Source organism: Lipomyces tetrasporus (genome assembly GCF_029532465.1).
Source record: "Lipomyces tetrasporus strain NRRL Y-64009 chromosome Unknown POJ06scaffold_9, whole genome shotgun sequence".
In the NCBI taxonomy this organism is placed as follows: domain Eukaryota; kingdom Fungi; phylum Ascomycota; class Lipomycetes; order Lipomycetales; family Lipomycetaceae; genus Lipomyces; species Lipomyces tetrasporus.
The window spans coordinates 514,082-532,919 of NW_026611604.1; the positions used below are offsets into that span (position 1 = coordinate 514,082).

At 47.9% G+C, this 18,838-nt stretch overlaps 8 protein-coding genes across 8 annotated transcripts; 6 read left to right on the top strand and 2 right to left on the bottom strand.

Moving 5' to 3' along the window:
* Positions 1-42: 42 nt before the first annotated feature.
* POJ06DRAFT_258978 (uncharacterized protein) lies at positions 43-1,689 on the top strand. Its single transcript, XM_056188318.1, has one exon. The coding sequence runs from the start codon at positions 150-152 to the stop codon at positions 1,365-1,367; it is 1,218 nt and encodes a 405-aa protein (XP_056041708.1). The 5' UTR covers positions 43-149; the 3' UTR covers positions 1,368-1,689.
* POJ06DRAFT_258979 (Ssl1-like-domain-containing protein) lies at positions 1,690-3,352 on the top strand. The gene is made up of 2 exons (XM_056188319.1): positions 1,690-2,342; positions 2,397-3,352. The coding sequence occupies exons 1-2, from the start codon at positions 1,720-1,722 to the stop codon at positions 3,223-3,225; spliced, it is 1,452 nt and encodes a 483-aa protein (XP_056041709.1). The 5' UTR covers positions 1,690-1,719; the 3' UTR covers positions 3,226-3,352.
* A 1,159-nt stretch (positions 3,353-4,511) lies between these two features.
* On the top strand, positions 4,512-6,099 carry POJ06DRAFT_200497 (armadillo-type protein; the record flags this gene model as incomplete). Its single annotated transcript, XM_056185192.1, has 2 exons — positions 4,512-5,688; positions 5,765-6,099. 2 exons carry the CDS (start codon positions 4,512-4,514, stop codon positions 6,097-6,099), a joined length of 1,512 nt encoding a protein of 503 aa, XP_056041710.1.
* A 622-nt stretch (positions 6,100-6,721) lies between these two features.
* On the bottom strand, positions 6,722-8,013 carry POJ06DRAFT_282936 (Pex12 amino terminal region-domain-containing protein; the record flags this gene model as incomplete). Its single annotated transcript, XM_056190073.1, has 2 exons — positions 6,722-7,567; positions 7,618-8,013. 2 exons carry the CDS (start codon positions 8,011-8,013, stop codon positions 6,722-6,724), a joined length of 1,242 nt encoding a protein of 413 aa, XP_056041711.1.
* Positions 8,014-8,399: 386 nt separating this feature from the next.
* Positions 8,400-10,719, top strand: POJ06DRAFT_296778 (uncharacterized protein). Its single transcript, XM_056190571.1, has 3 exons — positions 8,400-8,677; positions 8,743-9,471; positions 9,523-10,719. The coding sequence occupies exons 1-3, from the start codon at positions 8,535-8,537 to the stop codon at positions 10,550-10,552; spliced, it is 1,902 nt and encodes a 633-aa protein (XP_056041712.1). The 5' UTR covers positions 8,400-8,534; the 3' UTR covers positions 10,553-10,719.
* Positions 10,720-10,847: 128 nt separating this feature from the next.
* POJ06DRAFT_258986 (uncharacterized protein) lies at positions 10,848-12,501 on the top strand. The gene has a single exon (XM_056188320.1). The coding sequence runs from the start codon at positions 11,006-11,008 to the stop codon at positions 12,068-12,070; it is 1,065 nt and encodes a 354-aa protein (XP_056041713.1). The 5' UTR covers positions 10,848-11,005; the 3' UTR covers positions 12,071-12,501.
* A 56-nt stretch (positions 12,502-12,557) lies between these two features.
* POJ06DRAFT_200996 (RNA ligase-domain-containing protein) lies at positions 12,558-15,284 on the bottom strand (the record flags this gene model as incomplete). The annotated part of the gene is made up of 2 exons (XM_056185220.1): positions 12,558-14,822; positions 14,874-15,284. The coding sequence occupies 2 exons, from the start codon at positions 15,282-15,284 to the stop codon at positions 12,558-12,560; spliced, it is 2,676 nt and encodes an 891-aa protein (XP_056041714.1).
* Positions 15,285-16,072: 788 nt separating this feature from the next.
* Positions 16,073-18,812, top strand: POJ06DRAFT_147972 (BRO1-like domain-containing protein). The gene is made up of 4 exons (XM_056184627.1): positions 16,073-16,570; positions 16,633-17,050; positions 17,098-18,186; positions 18,241-18,812. The coding sequence occupies exons 1-4, from the start codon at positions 16,299-16,301 to the stop codon at positions 18,679-18,681; spliced, it is 2,220 nt and encodes a 739-aa protein (XP_056041715.1). The 5' UTR covers positions 16,073-16,298; the 3' UTR covers positions 18,682-18,812.
* The last annotated feature ends 26 nt before the right edge of the window (positions 18,813-18,838 follow it).

Here is an 18,838-nt window from a genome sequence, read left to right on the forward strand (position 1 = left end):
TCTGGCGGGCGTAATCAAGGCATCCACTTTCGACACGACGCCGTCACGATTTATTTCTCGCAAACGAACTTCCTCCAATTGGCACGACAAGAGCATCAACTCAGTCAACGCGTACGTTAGTGTTCATTCGCGTCGCGTCCACCAGGAGAATGTCGTCAGTTCATCCTCTCTCTCACCGGCCCAGCGACGACGATGTCCCGATCGACCCGCACATGCTTTACCATGCCTCGTCCTCGACTCTCGGACACCATGATGAGGACGTCATGCTGGTGGGCTCCCCACTTACAGGTCCCGAGGATGGGCCGTCGCCAACCTCGTCCGACACGCCAGAGTTTGATGTGGATATTCCTACGTCAATGGCTCCACCGCCAAGTCAGATACCCAATATGAGCCACCGCGCAGCACCCAATGCTGCAGCGCTCACTTCTACGGAGCAAGTAACTGTCTTCCACTGCCCAGTTCCGAATTGCACGACCAAAACATACGCCAAACGGGGCCGGCGTGCCATAATCCGGCATCTCAAGACGCGCAATGATGCTGCGCACCATGCAGCACTGGAACATTTTGGAAAACCAAGAGCGGCCATGACGAAGCAAGAACGGTCCCGCAAGACGTCAGCGACGTACCGCGAGAAGCACCACGTGCTTTCACAGCAGCAAGCAGCAGAAGCCGGGGAGCCATATTTGGCACCGCTATATAACCCTGTGTTGGTCAAGAAGCATGAGGCATACGTTCGAAAGAAAATTAAGTCAGCGCTGGCGTCAGTAGAACGGCCGGCGTGGCCAGCGGCTCCCGGAACTAGCGTAGCTGACTCCGTGGCGGCGTCTTTGTTGCAGCGGCATTTGAAGAATATGGAAACTAATGTGCTATGGGTGCTGCAAGAGATGGATAACAGTGTGTACTTCCCGCCTGGATCAGATATTCCTGCTATGTTGTCTCGAGATGACGGAGAATATTATAGACGTCGTCTACGAGAGTTGGAAGACAGATTTCCAGCAAGAGAGGAGCAGATCCGAAAGGCTGCGGCGCAGTTAGATAGTTCAGAGGCGCTTGGGCGTGCCAGTATTGAGTTCCAGGTGTGGAAGAAACAGGACGACATGGCCCGGGCAAAGCGTCAGTTAGATCGTGAACGATATGAACGCGAGTGTGAAGACGCCATGCGACGTATAGAGGAGTATGAAAAGGAGCGGACGGAAGAAGGAATCGAAGAAAAGGTCGCGGTCGAAATGGCTAAATGGAGAGAGAAAATGGCCGATAAGCTGAGGGAGCAATATCGGTCGAAGCAGGGAGACAATGATCATACTCTCAATGCGGAGCAAGCCGTTGCTGTAGCTGCGCAGGCGATGGCAGTCAGTCATAGTCATTGAACAGGGATTTTCTTGGAGTTTCGGCATTTATATGTGGTCAATTGTGTATATTAGTAATTCATGGATATTGTGCGGCGTAGATGACTTATTATACGTCGACGATAATTACGTATCCTGGTCTTGGCATTCTTCAACGATCTAGAATTAGACGGATTTAAGTGCGCCATGGCAATCTACGCAGTAAATTTTGTCTATGTTGTTACCAAAACCACGGTGATGTAGGAAATCTCGACCACGAGTTAATAAGGTAGTCAGTAGTCACCTGAAGGCTGGCTTGTGAATAAATTTGACCCCTGATTCTCTACTCTGCACTCGGTGGCGCACAGTCGGCCAACGATTCCAACCACAGATCATGTCCGATACCGACGATTCCTACATCCAACGGGCATCGTCACCAGATTCGGATTACGGTGGCTCAGGGCTCTCGACTGCTGCCGGCCCGAGTGGCGCCGTGTCAACGCGATCGTCGACTCGCAACAACAGCACACGACCAATCTCGAACACGGAGCTGAGATCGACTACCGGAGCATATATATGGGAAGATTCGATTCAGCGATCATGGGATGTTGTTCAGGAAGATTCTGGCGGTAGTTTAGCTGGTGTTGTTGCGGAGCTCGTGCAAGCAGGCAAACGGAAACGGTTGCATTACGACACGACACCATTGCAACGTGGTATCATACGACATTTAATTCTGATCTTCGATTTGAGCATGTCCATGGCAGAAAAGGATTTGCGACCGACGAGATACCAATTGAGCATTTCGTATGCTATTCAGTTTGTAACAGACTATTTTGAACAAAATCCAATCTCGCAGTTAGGAGTCATTGGCATGCGTGATGGTCTCGCAAACTTGGTGTCGCAGTTAGGCGGCAGCCCAACAGAACATATTGCTGCGTTGCAAGCACTCCGAAAGCAAGAACCTAGTGGCGATCCATCGCTTCAGAATGCGCTGGAAATGGCTCGCGGAGCTCTATAGTGGGTAGATGTGTTTGTGATTTGCAGAGTACTCGCTAACGTTGGAAAACGTAGTCACGTCCCATCGCATGGCACGAAGGAAGTTGTTATTATTTTTGGTTCGCTATTATCTTGTGACCCTGGAGATATTCACAAGACTATCGGAACTCTGAAATCAGAGCATGTCCGAGTCCGAATAGTTGGTTTAGCAGCGGAAGTCGCTATTTGCAAGGAAATATGCAGGCAGACTAATGAAGGCGATGCGATGTCTACATACGGCGTGATCTTGAACGAGCAGCATTTCAAGGAATTGTTGCTGGCCTCCTGTACGCCGCCAGCGGCCACCAAACAAAAGTCGACCGGATCCGCTGGATCGGAGCTAATGCGGATGGGATTTCCAAGCAGGATCGTTGAGACATTGCCGTCATTCTGTGCTTGCCATTCACGACTAATCAAAGGTGGTTATATCTGTCCTCGTTGCAAGGTTAAGGTGTGTTCGCTGCCGACGGAGTGTCCTGCCTGTGGATTAACTCTCATCTTATCGACGCACTTGGCACGATCGTACCACCACCTAATGCCTCTACGAAACTGGGACGAGGTGGACTGGAATGATGGCAAGAATGCAAGCACATGTTTTGCTTGCCAGGCGCCATTTCCCGCGGTGCCAGTCAGTGCTCCTAGGATTCGTTTGAGCGTTTCCGGCACTGCAACTGATGCATCTGCTCCGACAGCACCATCCACAACTACCGGCGGTGCGTCAGGTAGATTTCGATGTCCGTCTTGCAAGCAAATATTTTGTATAGATTGTGACTTATTTGCACACGAGATCTTGCACAACTGCCCTGGTTGTGAAACTGCGGCTGGACGCCGGACAAGGGAGATCGACCGGTCAGACGGTCACTGAGGCGACGAGAAATTTTTTTGGCGCCTGAGGCGGTCTGTGTATATATTATTGTGGTAGGCGTTGTATATAGATTGCAAATACCGGGTGTTTTGTGTTCTCATCGTGCATGTGTCTATTATGGCCGGAGTTTCTATTGATCAAATGGCTTGCCATGAGCTAGGGTCGCAATCGCCACGATAGCGTTAGCGGTTATAGCTTATATTACTACCTTACCAAAACAAACGGTGACTCGATGCAACGAATGATTGGCCTGCTGCAACGAGAATAGCTGGACCATGTAGGCAGATGGCTCGCAAATCAGGGATGGAATTGTTGCCGTGGCAACTGATTAGTGTGGATGTAGCCAGAATAGGCAGCTTGATCAATTGTGCGCGTGTATTTGAGACGCGCGCCGCAGGGACGCAACGGCCATGCGCGCGCGGTCAAGTCCACGGCGGCAGATGACCCGAACCGCAATGCTCATCGCCCGCCGACGCTGCGCCCCGCCCGTTTGCGAACATCAACGACATATGTAAACACTACGTCCGTCTTCCTGCTCTCTTCTTCACAGTCTTCGATCGAGAATAGAACTACAACAAAGCAGCAGCATTGTCGAAGCATACAGATTATCGCCCATTTACCAGAAGGCCACGATGTCCGTGACCTCCACGTCGTCCCATGACGACGGTACGGCAGATTCGCAGCTCATCCTTCCACTCGCGCTTCTCGACGACCTTGCTGGCGACGACAATCCGCCGACGACTCCTCCGCGCAGCAAGCCCATCCTGCCGCTCCAAGTCGACACCAATATCGCCAATGTGGTCGCGGTTTCGCCCTCACGGGCTGAGCGCGAGGCTCTGATTATGCAGCTCGACAAACAGGCAAAACTGATCGAGTTACAGAAGAAGGCCCTTCTCTCACAGGCAATGAACGATGGAGATGCTGCAGATGATGACGTTTTCGTGCAAGGATCTCAGAACATGAATCCTGGCGAGACTGCAACGTCCGAGATCATTAGACTCAGATACGAGCTCCAATCCGTTCAGCGCCAGTTGAACGTTATCAACGACGTTCCTAAAATGTCGAGTGCTCGTACTGTCGATACTCCATGGAACCCGCCAGCGATGTTCGATGAGGGCCACCAACAGACAACATCCTCGCTCGGAACTCTCATGACTGATGATGTTCAGCTTTCGTCGGAGTACACGCCACTTGGTGGCAGCATCTGGAGGCGCACTTCTATCCCCCCGGCGGGTCAGCCCCCACAACAACAGCAACAGCCACTGATGGGTGCACCATACAAACAAATGCCGTCACTCTCTCGCTCACTATCTCTCAGCCTGGGACCCGCACCTGCCTTGCCTTCCGCAGAAGGCAAGTGGTCAGTTCCAGCTATCGGTGGTCGCAAACGCAACCAGAGCAGCAACGGAAGTACTAATGGCAGCGGCGGGTGGTCTCCTGAACGCGGCGCGGCAGATCAGTCGTCGTCATATGGTGCAGTAGGCACGCCTCTGTCGGCCCACAGTCGCGAGTTCACGCCCGCAATCCATAGCCAGCAGGCCCAGATGATATCTACCGCATCGTCTTCGTCAACGCCGACATATATGGCCCTAACAGAGCCAATCAACTATCGCCATTTACTAGAGCGATCGGTTAATTGCAACTGGAAATATATCGTCGACAAGATCGTGAACAATAATGACCAGCAAGCGTCCATTTTCTTACAGCAGAAACTAAAGATAGGATCGGCGGAGCAGAAATATTCCATCATTGAGGCCATCTCAGAGCAAGCTTATCAACTGATGGTCAATCGGTTTGGCAACTTCCTAGTGCAGCGATGCTTCGAGCATGGCACAGCAGAGCAGATTGAGGGAATCGCGAATGCGATTAAGGGGAATGTCTTGTCTCTTGCTATGGATGCTTTCGGTTGTCATGTTGTACAGAAAGCGCTTGATTGCGTGGACGAGAGCATCAAATCTGAAATGGTCATGGAACTACTCCGCCGTGTTGCTGACACCGTTGTCCACCGCTACGCGTGTCATGTATGGCAGAAGTTATTTGAATTACGCTGGGATGGTACTCCACCGGCAATAATGAGCTACGTCAATCGAGAACTCAAAGGAATGTGGACGCAGGTTGCGCTCGGTGAAACAGGCAGTCTCGTAGTACAGAACATTTTCGAGAATTGCGTCGAAGAAGACAAACGACCTTGCATTGAAGAAGTTATTGAGAATTTGGATGTCATTGCTCGCGGACAGTGGGGAAACTGGGTCATCCAGCATATGATTGAGCATGGAGCTCCAGAAGATGCAAATCGAGCCCTTGATATCATCATATTTAATGCTGCAGCGTATTCGATGGATCAATTTGCCTCCAAAGTCATTGAAAAGTTACTGAAATGTAGCGGCGCCGACGTTGTTGACCGGTATCTCGCGAGAATATGTGACGGCCGTCCAGAGAGACCAAGAATACCGTTGATTGATAGTACGATTTATACAGGCTTTAACTTTTATTTTTCCAACCGCTGTTTGCTGTATTACTAACTGCTCTTGTATTGTAGTCGCATCTGATGCTCATGGCAACTATTTGATTCAGTACATTCTGCACAACGCAACTAAACATCAGCGCGACCTTGTCGCAGCGCAGATTCGCAAACACATGGTTTCACTTCGCGGTTCAAAGTGGGGTTCTAAATGTGCATGGATTGTTGAACGGTACAGAAATCAAACTGCAATTGGATCTCCTGTTGGTGGCCCGCCAGGTAGCACTGGCGGGGTCATTGCAGGATCAACAGGTCAACTTGGCGCCGCTGTCGCCGGTCCCCATCATCATCACCATCACCATAACGGTGGGCATCACAACAAGGACCGACGAACCCAATATAATCTTATGTGAATAGATTACGACAAAAGAGGACTTTGACATTTGTTTCACAGATCTTTTTTTGTTAATCTCTTGAAAGTATATAACTCTATGTATTTTTAGTTTGTATGAACTCTGCAATCATTGGTATTATTCTTTTACTGCCCTCTGTGAGCGGTGGCTTATTATAGTGTTTTAATAGTATGAGGCATGGAGTACAGGGTTTCTTTTGTCAATTCCAGTTTTGTTTGCATCGGGGGACTTCTTTTCTTGTACTATCTATGATCTATACTGGATATGTGGCATATCTCGGCGTAAGGAGCTGATATCTGAGATATGGAAAGCATTATTATTTCGGTTTTGTGGTTTATGCCCGTTCAATAACAAAAAGATTCTGGAAAGATATATGAAATGGATGTTAAAGGTTCACCTTGGGTATATTATCAGTTTTCTTTCCACTTTCATTTTCCTCCTATTATAGTAGTGTTACAAGGTTTTCTTCATGGAGAGGTTACTGTCTTGTCCATAGTCATGTCGTTGTTGTATTTATTTACAGGTTGTTAGAGGAGAAAGATGCATATTATGTCTAAAGTAGTATAATGCACGAGTTTGACAACGTACGTCTAGTTCCGTGTCCATTCTTTGCATAAAGAGTCTAAACTACTAACCTCCGCAAACCACTCGCTATCCAACGCTCCGACGTCTCATCGAATCGGCATCCTAGTAGTCGCTGTCCAGTCAGAGGACACCGCACAGCTTTTGCACCTTCAGGGGTACTTGCGATATAGGAATATATACAGTGATAGCAAAACACCCTCCCGGTCTCAATCATCGTGGGGTCTTTCATCTGCTGACCGCAAATGCCACACAATCCGGTCTCCTTCTTATAGCTTTCGCCTTCCTTCGGTTTCAACGGTGGATCTAACGCATAATTTGTCGAATCAGACTCGGCCCCCGCCTCTCCAGCTTCCAACGCTAACTCCTGTTCCCGGACTTGTTGCATCTCTCGCTGATGTCGTCTCGTTGACTGGGATAGCTGTCTCGGGAAGTCTGATGCATGCCACCACTCCAGGAACTTCAGTGCCAACACAGCGGTCGGCAGGACCGATGACAAAGCAATGTCAAAACCGCGCGACGCACCCGCTTGAATGTGCTGCATGGGAGTTCGAGGGCCATGTCCTTCTGCCGGTGCGGGGCGCCTTTGTGGGACGGCAAATGCGTTGCCGGATTGTCGCGTGTACCGAATTCCGAGGAGGAGGTCAGTCAATGAGTGATACGGTGTCTTGCCAAAGAGGTACAGTAAGTTAAGAAGTAACGTAATACTTCCCGCGCCTAGCTTCAGCGATGGATACAGCTTGACTAATAACCTGTCAAGTATCGCGCGAATCCGTGCCCATCGAGTCAAATTACCGTCAGTCGTGTTATGGGACCGGAAGAGCGAGCGGGACTGTATACCTTCATAGTACCGTTCAATTTTCTCTTGGAGATACGGCACACCGACCTAACACCTGTGAGCAATCGCCCGGTCACTGAAACTACCGAGGAACATACCAGACTAAAAAGAGAACCGTATATCTCCTTGTCACGCAGTCTTGCTATCTTATCGATCCGGCTCTCGACATTCCGTGCATTTCCGGATGCAGTAATAACAGATCTATCCGCTTTCAGGACTCGCCGACGTGTGAGGTCATAAAATGACTCCGTGAAAGACGCATTCCATGTTCTTAAACAGCGAAATTCGATAGCGGACGACAGTAATGCGTATAATTCATCGAAATAAAGAACAAGCTTGAGCAGATACCGAGGATGTCGCGCTGCGAAGTAGGCGAGAACATACCGCACTGATGGTGAGAGGAGGCCAGACAGTTGCTCGGCGCTGATGAGCTCGAAAAGAGTCGGCCTGGATGGGTCTAGAAGAAGGGGATTGAGGGTCGATAAATGCGACATCCTCACCCAATAAATAAATAGTAAATGCCAACCACGCCAATGAATAAAACAGTTACAAGACGGTTGCGTATGCGACAACTGTTCTCGGTGTCGACAATCAGTTAACAGCGCATCCGAAGAACAACTAAGGTTCGTTAATTTGGGTATCTCGATACAAGCAAAACCCTTGACCTTTGCCTATTCTTTGGATTAAATTGCAACTGCATGTTACGTATGTTCGTTGATATGCAGCCAAAATAGTGCCATCAAGTGAATTTGCGGGGCAGAAGTGGCAGGCACGAGCACTGAATAAAGTTCCATCATTAGGCCTAAAGCGCCAACGGCCGAACCTAATTTTTATATTGGCGGCTCTGCTGGGTGCAGCAAACTCACTCTCGATGAGAACCGGACATTCATCTTGTCGCGCTTCGAACACATTACGCTCTTCCACCTAAATCAGTTCTCCTTTCCAGTATTTTGTATTTTAACTTTTTGCGAGATATTACATTAATAGGATTTGGGAAGCAAACAATACCGCAGCGATGGCCCACGACGAAAAAGTACCGCCTGAAAGTAGTGAAATCAGGCCATCCGCAGTACCGTTAAGCACACGTCGACGTCGCCGGCGTCGGAAATCGACGTCTGGGACTAGATTCCGACCGTTCATGAAGTCAGTGGTGTTACAGTGCGTTATAAATTTTTTATTTGATGCGTTTCGCCGTTGCCTTCGCTAATCTTTATCGGATCCAGCGTGCTGATATATTCTCTGCTTTACACTGTGTTTTGGAAGTGTCCACGGCATCCAGGGTCCTCGCAATTATGTCCGATCGTGAACACAGCCATCACGAAGCCACTCACTCCATTTTACGACAAAAGTATCGCGCCATATGCAGAGCCGGCATTAGAGAGAATACAGATGGGATATGCGACTTATGCCGAGCCAGTAGTCGAGCGTGCTGCATCTGTAGCTAAATCACAGTATAATTTGTATGCCGCACCGTATGTGACTAAGGTTGAAGGGGCGATCATGAATCAGTACGACGATAAGGCACGGCCCCATGTCGAGAAGGTTGTGGGGATGGCGAGGGTCGTGTATGAGGACAAGCTTGTTCCACTATGGAAGAGCTCTCAGCCATATATTTCGAAAGCCCAGCAACGGGCAAACTTAGCTGCAGTACACAGTAAGTATGTTATTCGCCAGCAGGTCGGTCCAGTTGTCGAAAAGATGATGACTAGGGGCTGTGAACTGACGAAAGTGTCCTGGGCCAAGGTTGTCAAATTTTACAATGATGTGATTGTCGTGAATGCTTTACAGCTTTATTTTGACCACGTCGAGCCGGCAGTCTTGAGGGTAAGGGATCGGATTTTTTCGAAGGTGGTTGGCGACAATGAAGATGCTGGCGATTGGGACGACGAGGAGACAGATGAGGAGATATATGAGGAAGGAGAGGCCGAGAGTGAAGAAGATGATATTGAAAGGTATTATCTCCGTAATGGTTTGATGAGACTAGTATTACTCACGTTTCGTAGTGTCATCACGTCGACAATTACACGGACAGTTTCACGCATTGCCACTGGCGCCATAACGTCGGCTTATCCAGCGGATGCCGGCAAACAAACGCCGGAAATCACGCCCCCGGCCAAACCAATTGACCCCGAAGTTGCGGAACACCAATTAGAGATTGAGAAAGACATTATTTTGTGGACTTCGAAGTTCCGAACAGCCGGCAAGAATGCCGTGAGCACGTTCAGTATGGATCTGGATGCTCTGTTTCAGTCTGCGCAGGAGTCGCTCTCGAAATCAGCCGAACACAATCTCCTTCGTGCCCAAAACGATATGGAGTCAATCATTGATACGGCAGATGCCTCTCAGCTTTCTGTCATTACTACAATATTGGCGGCTAAGGCTGATGTTGTTCGAAGGCAGGCAACCGAAGCCGCGAATGCAGTTCTCAAAGATGCAGAGTCCATACGAAGCAGCACGCTCGATATTTTCAAGACAGTAACAGATGTCGGTTTACAAGAACTGGGACGAAAATGGGCGTTCATGGAGGGCATAACGTGGCAGGACTGGAAAGAATATCGGACTCTCAAGTCGATGGCGGACGACTTTGCGCAGGTCATTGTTGAAATTCCGATCGATGACAAAGTTGTGCAGAGTTTTCTGGGAGATCTTGACAAGGCGGTTTCTAATTGGATTGAGCTTGTTGAGGCGAAGGTTGGAAAATTACTGGAAGAGGCGTCACTGAAGCAAGCGGCTGAGAAGATGGTTTCCGAACAATTAATTGAAAGTACACAGGGCGTCTATTCTGCCGTGGAAAAGGAAATTCCACAACCTGGCAATACTGAGTTGTCGTCGTCTTCGTCGTCGTCGTTGTCGGCGTCGTCATCCATTGCATCAGCATCGCCAGTGTCGATCAGTGCACCGGTTGTACCCGATTCCAGTGCATCAATTTCCTCCACAGAGACATTATCGACAAGTTCATCCTCGACAATGTCGTCAGAACCATCAACGACCAGCGCGTCAACATCCTTCTCATCCTCCCATGATGAACTATGAAGGCTTTTGGACAGTCAGCTAGCACCAGAACCTAGCACATAGAGACTACGTTGTATAATAATACATGTATTTTGTGTCTGAATGAAACAAATCGTTAGTATTCCGTCTCGATGCCGAACCGCGTTCGTTCGGCAATGTGTAGTAACGGGCATAAGAGTTCGTATTGCAAATTCTGTGTGCTCAATATTTTACTATTAGGGGGCGAGGCAATCTCCTTAAGTCTAAACTCTAAAGTCCCAACGGGCCGGCGTGATTGCATCATCATCATCTCTCTACCGACCTTCATCTAAGGGACCTACGACTCCGTCTACACAAGTCGCAACTTACTATCACGCACTACATTTCGCGCGTGTTCGGCCGCCCTCTTCGTGGACACTCCAGTCCCAAGTGTCCAGTCCAACGAGCATCAGTCATTTCCAAGCAGCATTGGGAAGTCAGTCACAAATTGCGGACATGCACCGGACTTCCCGGTCCAGCGCGCGGTCGGGGACGCCGCTAATATCCGCTGGTAACGTCCCGGAGAATCGGAATGCTAAATCAGTTTCTTCTTCGACAGCACTTTCAAACTCGAGCATTCCAGGGACCTATTACAGCGACTCGAACCACATCACGTCGCGCATCGGCAGTAATCGCGTGCCTGGCGGCATGCTCTCCTCTATAGGGCGACCTGATCCAGCTGCCGACACGCCGCAATTATCTGGTGCAGACGAGGACGAGGAGCGAACTAACTCCAGTGACGACGGGACCGACACTTTTGGGAGCGGCTTTGACGTATTCATGTCTGGTATCACAGTCCACTTTAAGCCGCTGCGGTATGATCACATCCGAGATTGGGTGGTTAATAAGTTGGGCGGTGTGTATGCTGGCATTCAGAATGCAGGAATAGCTGACGCGGAGAATGGGCTTGTATTCCCGTCATTTGTAAGGCTATTGAGCGAAGACGGCAGTGTTGAGATGCGCAACCATGAAGCAGACAGGAGGGAGTCTGCTGGTGTTGAGATGCGCAACCATGAAGCAGACAGGAGGGAGTCTGCTGGTGTTGAGCCATCGCAAGGGTCCGGAAGTGATCTATCTTTCTTGTTTAACACTGTTTCTGGGATATACTATCTTTTGAATCCATCAGATGATCACCCCGAGTCGCAGACCCCTGGTATATATACCTCTGGGCGCGACTTGTCTGCGATTCCAGGTGCTACATCCACGGAGAACGCATTTGCACCACGGTCCGAAGTGCTTGCAGAGGAACTAGTAGAAGAAACGGATAACCTTCACTTACAGACAGAGGTAATGAACTCGTTCGATTTAATCAGCGGTGAAGAGGATTATGACTTGCTCTATATGGATGATGAAGCTGGCGCCATTGAAGGGATGAAGACACCCAACTCACCACCTGTCACCGAAATTGCAAACAATCTTGAAATCATTGAGGCAGGTGACGCTATTGACGAGTCCGAGATATGGGACGTTGTCTCTCAGGATGAAGCAGACGACTGGGACTTGCCTGTCCGGTCCAGGTGAATATATCGAAGTTTTGCATTATCATTCCTCTTTGTCTCGGGCATTATCTTTGATTGAGCATTGGATTTTTGAATCTTTTCCCTTGGGCTTTATAGATTAAAAGTCTTACTTGCTTTAAACGCATGCACAATTTTCATCTAGCTTATCTACATGAGAAAAATAGTTTGTAGCAATGTTATATTTGATTCGGGTTTGTTGGGCGGAGTATAACTGGTGCAATCGGAATATATGGGATCAGGGACATCGGATGGATGGATGGCGTATATGTTGTAGCTTAGTCGAATGATAGCGGGTTGGTGAATGAGTTGAGTTGTTTGCCTTAGGGGTTTTGTATATTGCCCGCCAAGACCTAGTTGGGTGCTTGTGAGATGGATCCGTCATAGATTCAACTTGGGACTAAATAAGTCCCTAAAAACTAAGCAATTAGATGATTAAAAATTAATGCATACGTCCAGCCTGTCAACCATCACCTATTCATACAAACTAATTACAAAAGCGCAACCGGCTTCAAGTTCTTGAACACGAAATTCTCGTCAGACAAACTGCAGGAATGCGCAACCGTGCCTTCTTTGTCGTTCATTAAGTTCTTCAACAGAAAATTCGACTCAAATGGTTTTATAGACTTGTCCGCTGTTCCAATCGTGATATGGAACACTTTCCCGCCGATTAAGCGCAGTCTGTCGTGTCCTTCTGTTGGCTGGTTTGGCACAACCTTAACAGCCACGCACATCAACCTCTCGTCCCAAAACGCCGCCAGGATATGGACATCGGCAGACATTGTATCAAGTGTTCCATTCATCATATGATTGTGATAGAAATTCCACAGCAGTGGATCCGTATCCATATCAGCCATGTGCATCAAAGTAACATGTAATTCCTTCTGAATTCGATCAGTATGCTTTAGCTGCCTCAAGAAGGCAATATCTGCACCGTTATCCTTCAGTAACTTCTCCAGTCTTTCGACCAACTCTTCAGGATTGGGAATCTTTAAAGCGAAATAGTTGACTGCCGATTTTTTCTTCAACGGCTTCGATTGTGCTAAGTGCTTCTCATTGGCCTCATTCTTAGAATAGGATAGAATACTCTGCTGCTTCTTCGCGCTAGTAGCTATGTCCTTTGCTTTCTGCGACTGCTCAGTTGTAGGCTTATTCTTCTTTGTAGACGGCATGAACTTCTTTGTCTCAGGAACATATTCCAGCGCCTTCTGAATCGCATTCCTAATAAACTCATCTGACGGCTTCTCAGGAATAATGGCAGGAAACTTCGCCGAAATCTTATCGATAATGTACTTCAAGTTGTCTTCCAAAGGTTTGTCCACTTCGAGATTAATAACCAAATCGAAAATGCCCTTGTCGGGCTGGGCATTCATATTCACTGACTGGAATCGCGCCAAGAACCCATTCATGATACCTTCGACTTTCTTCCGCGTGTCAGTGGATGCTTGAATCGATTGATGGTTGTCGCCGCGAGCGAGAACACGGTTCATTGTGACCTCGCGAACGTGGTCTTTACCCTCCGGTCCCTGGTGAACGAAATGCATGGCGATGAAACGAATGTCTTCTGTTGGCATTAGCGAAGTCATGTCGGAGTATATTTGCTCACGTTCACGCTTCATGTGGTTATTCCGGTCCGCAATAGAGACTTGTCGGGTTCGCAGAGTTTCGCGAATTTCTTCACAGAATCGACGACCTCCGCCCGCCTTACTTTTCGGAATATTATCGTTCTGAATATGGCCCCAGCCGAAAATTTCGGCCAATGCCAACGACAATGTAGTTTTACCGCATCCGATTGTTGCGACAGGAACAATTACGTATTTCAAGTCGGCCAGAGTCCCGCCCAAGTCACCTTCCTGAGCCACCGTTTCGGTTTCTGAGTCAGAATTATCGTTCTTCACAATTAGCTCGTCATCAGATTCATTGTCGGCTTCGTCTCTGATGATCTGTGCACCATCCTTGCCATAGTGTTTCAAGAATGCATTCCGGAGGGTAATAATACCGTGATTCTGCTGATATTGTTTGGCAATGTCATTCTTCCCTCTAAAATATGACCTCGCGAATTTAACGTACTCCTCCGTAATCTTTTTGTGCTTCTTTATGCGAATTGGATGCCCCGCAAGTAATTGCTTAGTAACCTCACGCCATCCACGATACATCAGGTACGGTTCCTCGAATTTGTACTTGAAAAAGAAATCTGACGGACCCGAAGCATTTGGTCTTACTGTCTGGCAGCGCACAACAAATCCTTCAACATCGGTAGCATCCCACGACCCAGTCTCCCCGCATCTCTCCAGGAATTGTCGAAGTTCCTTGACGCTTTCAGCCGTAGTATACTTGGTCGGGATCATTCCAAAGTATTCTGCAAACTGGCACACAGCCTCGAACGGGTACGTTCGGAATTCTGGCAAATTGAGATTCAATCCGTGCAGATATAACCCGGCTCTGTTTCCTTGGTATGCCAAAATATGCTCTTCGAATGAATCGTCGCAAAGCTCAGCCACGGCTGTGCAGTGTAAGCTACGGAGTGTGGCAGCCAAATCGCGCTTTGTGAGTCCAACGGACGCAAGATGTTTCTCCACCCACCGTTCACCGACTTCGGCATGGCTTTCGCCCGCATCATTTGTACGCACACCGGTGGAATGCTTACTGCAGACTAATAGATCGCCGTCAGGTAATCCGGAAAGGAAAATAATGCATCCATTTTCTTTTTGCGTGAGATAGTACGGCGCGAGAGTGTGTTCTTCGATCCAGCTCCACTAAATTCTCTTAGCTCGTATGGTCTTGCAAGAATGCGTCCATCAAATTACCTTAGTCTCAGCAGTCTCATCTATGTTGAAAAACTTGTCGTATCCTCGAGCGACAATCTCCATTCGCTTCTCCCCATTCATGACTGAAAACAAGCCGCGAGCGTAGGTGGGTAGTGTGCCCTTCTTATATTCCCAGTCGTTGAATTTCCACCCGTGCACCTCGAGCGGTGAGTGTGGAAGTTTGAACACCGAATGCTTGACACGCGTCTTGGATTTTCGAGACTCCCCTGTCGGCGACTTTGGTCGTTGAAGCAGATCGAAGAGTTCAGCGCTCTCTTGTACTGCATTTGCTGGGATCTGGAACTTCGGAAAAGGAAGGTCGACAATTTTGCCGGGAGCCTGGCATCTTTGCGATGCACTGGAAGAGAACGCATAGGACTGCTGAGTCTCGTGAGATCGGGCCCCGCTCATAACAGTTGGTGGTACGCTGGTTATAATGGTGACTCTTGTGGACGCTAATGATATACACGAAAACGGCAACGTACGCGATAAAGGAGCGGACCTGTTGAGGGTAAACCACATATACGTGTCTATTACATATATGCAACAGTCGGAAGCTCAAACTGAGTCTTGTCGATTCTACGGCATTCAGGTCTCGGTTTTTTTTTTTATGTCGAGCCGTTGGGAGATCATTACTTTCCCACAGCCTAATTGCTCCAAAACCTCACTCGCGCTGACTCCTTCGACAACCAGTAACCAATCAGTCAATTGAAACTGCGAAGGCAGAATCCCTTACAACTGACCCAAATAGTAATCAGTTGCTTCCGTCATCTGCGGACGTCTCAACGGTGAATACAATTTGGGCTACGTCTTATGACGTCATTCCTTGTCCACTTTCTGGCACTGGCATCACGCAACTTACTATAGTATTATCACGCAAAATTAGATGTTAGTTATCAATTATTGGAAGAATATCGCGAAGACTTGCATATCCTGTGTTAGGTTTACAAATACCGAATGACAGTAGATCCGGTCATCTCCGACATTAGTAGTAAGTTAACCATAATATACGAACATGAGTGACATAGAAATTATCAATTGCCCCGTGTAGACTACTCAGTAGATCGTAATAATAATGACTTTGTCACCCGCACTGATGAATGGCCAATTTCATGTCCACTGATGTTGGTGAGGTAGTCGAGAGGAGAGCAATTGGGAGTTATAGCTCCACACATTACAGCTGATCTGGGCCAATCCAAAGTGCTCCGACACCTAATCGCAAACAAGACATATACATGTGTGGTTCAATCTGGCCATAACTAGAGAATTTCCGCCTCGCACTTTACCGGTTAGCATCGATTTGATCAAGAGCCTCTATCGTGTTTCGATAGTTGTTGGACGATATCTACGCTGCTTATCTGACCCATCCAATTCATTGAAATCAGCAACTTCAATAAGTAATAGCAAGTTCGCACGAATTACAACATGCCTTCGTCTCCCAAAGTAGCGATTCCGCTGAAGACGACGAAGGACCTCGATTGGGCATCTCCGCTAGAAACTTATATCCGAAATACATACGGCAACTCCGAGAACTTCTCGAAAGAATGCCAGATGTTCAGTCGTCTACGGCAGGATATAATGGGTGCCGGCAAAGATGCGACCGGAAGAGATCTTCTGTACAAATACTATGGACAATTGGAGCTGTTGGACCTTAGAATTCCCGTCGAGGAAGGAGCTTGCAAAGTCGGGTTCACGTGGTAGGCACTTCCGTTGCATCAGCGATGAGAAGGTGACAAAATTGACATTTAATTCATGCTAGGATGGACGCTTTTACGCATGCCGAAACGACGCAGCATTCACTCGCATTTGAAAAAGCTTCGATCCTCTTCAACCTGGCGTCGACTAACTCTTACATTGCCGTCGAAACGAGCGACTTGAAGGTTGCATACAAGACATTCCAGGCGTCCGCTGGTATATACACCTTTGTCGCTGAAAACTTCTTACATGCCCCTAGTGCAGACTTAAATAGAGATACTGTTCGAGCGCTGGCAAGCTTAATGCTCGCCCAAGCACAAGAAGTGTTTGTTGAAAGGTTACTAGTGGAAGGAACCACGAAGCCAAATATGCTTACGAAGCTTGCCAAATCGGCGAGTATGATGTACAAGACTGCAGTTGAAGGATTAAGTACAGCTGTTGCGAAGGGCTGGGGCGAGAGAGATTGGGTGTTACTCGCCAGTGTACGTCCAAAGTTTGTAAGATTTGGGAGTTGTCTAACGTAAGACAGGTTCAACAATACTACATGGATGCCGTTGCCAACCATCAGCAAGGGCTTCTACAGTCATCAAAGGGAAAGCAAGGTTTAGCAATCGCCTATTTGCGCTCTGCCATCTCGAAAAGTGATGCCGCAATAAGATCGTATCTTCCATCCACCTATTCTGCATTCATGGAGATCCTCACGGCGCAGCATACTGAGCTTACAACAACTCTCTCGGGTATGGAAAAAGACAACGACTTTATATACCACGATAACGTTCCCGCGGCCAACTCTGTCCTCGAGATCGGACCCCTGGAGGCAGCTAAGCCCACGCAGATGAGCGACTTGTATGCGGACCAAGACATCACTCAGCTCATTGGTCGCGATATCTTCGAGAAACTGATTCCAGTTTCAGTAGCGGAACAGAGTAGTATGTACTCGGAAGAAAAGGCCAAGGTGTTACGAGCAGAAGGAGAGAAAGTTGATGTCGCGGAGGAAGAAGTTGCTACCGCGCTAGAGTACCTCGGTCTCCCTGCTGCGCTGAAAATGATACGTACACTGACTCACTCATTTGACGACGGCAGAGTTGATGAGCTAGTTGCTCAGTGGGCGCAGAAAGTACAGATCTCGGGTACTGTATCTTTTGCGGATATTGAACAGAAAAAACGGGATATATATCAAGTTGTTGAGCGATGTGAACGTGAGCTTGAAGCAGAAGAACGAGATTCGGAAAGTATGAGATCTAAATTGGGACACTTTTGGACTCAATCGCCGTCTGTTTCATTGACAACAACGCTGAAGTCCGATTTGCACAGTATAAAGGAGTCCCTCTGGACTGCAACGACATCAGATAGAAAGTTACAAGCACAATATGCCCCATTGGAGAACGATGTTAGAATACTGGCACAGGGGCCAAATAGTCCGGAATTGGCATCATCTTTCAAGTCTCCAATTGGCGTATCGACTGTAACGAAGAGCTTGGTGGATATGGAGATCTCTGACCGGGGCGGTAATTCCGGGACTGCAACGCCTGATACTGATGCCGTCGAGAATTTACTTAAAAAGCTTACAAAACTGAAGAAAGAACGGAACTTAGTATTTACGGAGATGAAAGAAAAGGTAGGTCTTCCCAGACATCTTTGTTGGACTGTCGACATTAACAACTAGGTGTAGATTCAAGAAGACGATATTTCGTCGCTACTAATTCTTAACAAAAAGGTCCCCAATATCGAAGAAAAGCTTTTCAAATCGGAGCTCGAGAAATTTTTACCGTACCAGAAACGTATTGCGGCCACGATCTATCAACAAGCAGTGACTCTAAAGGAGCTTACTGCAATTTGGAAAGCTATTCTTAATAACCCACTCATCAAGGAACGTCGTGCGCAGCTCGATTCCGTAGATCATCGCAAACAAGCCGCAATAGAGCGTTTCAAGAAGGCGTTTGAAGGTTGGAGCGATGTGTACCATGGAAAAACAAAGGGTGTGAAGTTTTATACTGAATTATACGATTTCGCCAAATCGACGGAGCGGAATGTGCAGGAGTTTGTGGATAATAGGAGGGATGAAAGTAGGAGGATGATGGCGACATTGCAGGAAAGACGGGGTGTGATGTAAGTATTTTGCATTTGCAGGAGGTGATTGTCAGACCGCGATAATCATTGTTTTGATGATTTGCACTCTTATTTTGGTTAAGTTTTGAGCATGTCTGTATGTAAATTTGCTATACAATGTCGTAGTAGAATGCCCAGTTTAGTGTCGATCCATTCAGGCG

What these genes read in the sequence shown, in the direction of transcription:
- POJ06DRAFT_147972 (XM_056184627.1), top strand. Translation starts at nt 16,299, where the DNA reads ATGCCTTCGTCTCCCAAAGTAGCGATTCCGCTGAAGACGACGAAGGAC. An exon ending in TGCAAAGTCGGGTTCACGTG is followed by an intron (nt 16,571 to 16,632) that starts GTAGGCACTTCC and finishes AATTCATGCTAG; the next exon opens with GATGGACGCTTTTACGCATG. An exon ending in TTACGGAGATGAAAGAAAAG is followed by an intron (nt 18,187 to 18,240) that starts GTAGGTCTTCCC and finishes AACTAGGTGTAG; the next exon opens with ATTCAAGAAGACGATATTTC.
- POJ06DRAFT_258978 (XM_056188318.1), top strand. Translation starts at nt 150, where the DNA reads ATGTCGTCAGTTCATCCTCTCTCTCACCGGCCCAGCGACGACGATGTC.
- POJ06DRAFT_258986 (XM_056188320.1), top strand. Translation starts at nt 11,006, where the DNA reads ATGCACCGGACTTCCCGGTCCAGCGCGCGGTCGGGGACGCCGCTAATA.
- POJ06DRAFT_296778 (XM_056190571.1), top strand. Translation starts at nt 8,535, where the DNA reads ATGGCCCACGACGAAAAAGTACCGCCTGAAAGTAGTGAAATCAGGCCA. An exon ending in ATGAAGTCAGTGGTGTTACA is followed by an intron (nt 8,678 to 8,742) that starts GTGCGTTATAAA and finishes TATCGGATCCAG; the next exon opens with CGTGCTGATATATTCTCTGC. An exon ending in GAAGAAGATGATATTGAAAG is followed by an intron (nt 9,472 to 9,522) that starts GTATTATCTCCG and finishes CACGTTTCGTAG; the next exon opens with TGTCATCACGTCGACAATTA.
- POJ06DRAFT_258979 (XM_056188319.1), top strand. Translation starts at nt 1,720, where the DNA reads ATGTCCGATACCGACGATTCCTACATCCAACGGGCATCGTCACCAGAT. An exon ending in ATGGCTCGCGGAGCTCTATA is followed by an intron (nt 2,343 to 2,396) that starts GTGGGTAGATGT and finishes TGGAAAACGTAG; the next exon opens with TCACGTCCCATCGCATGGCA.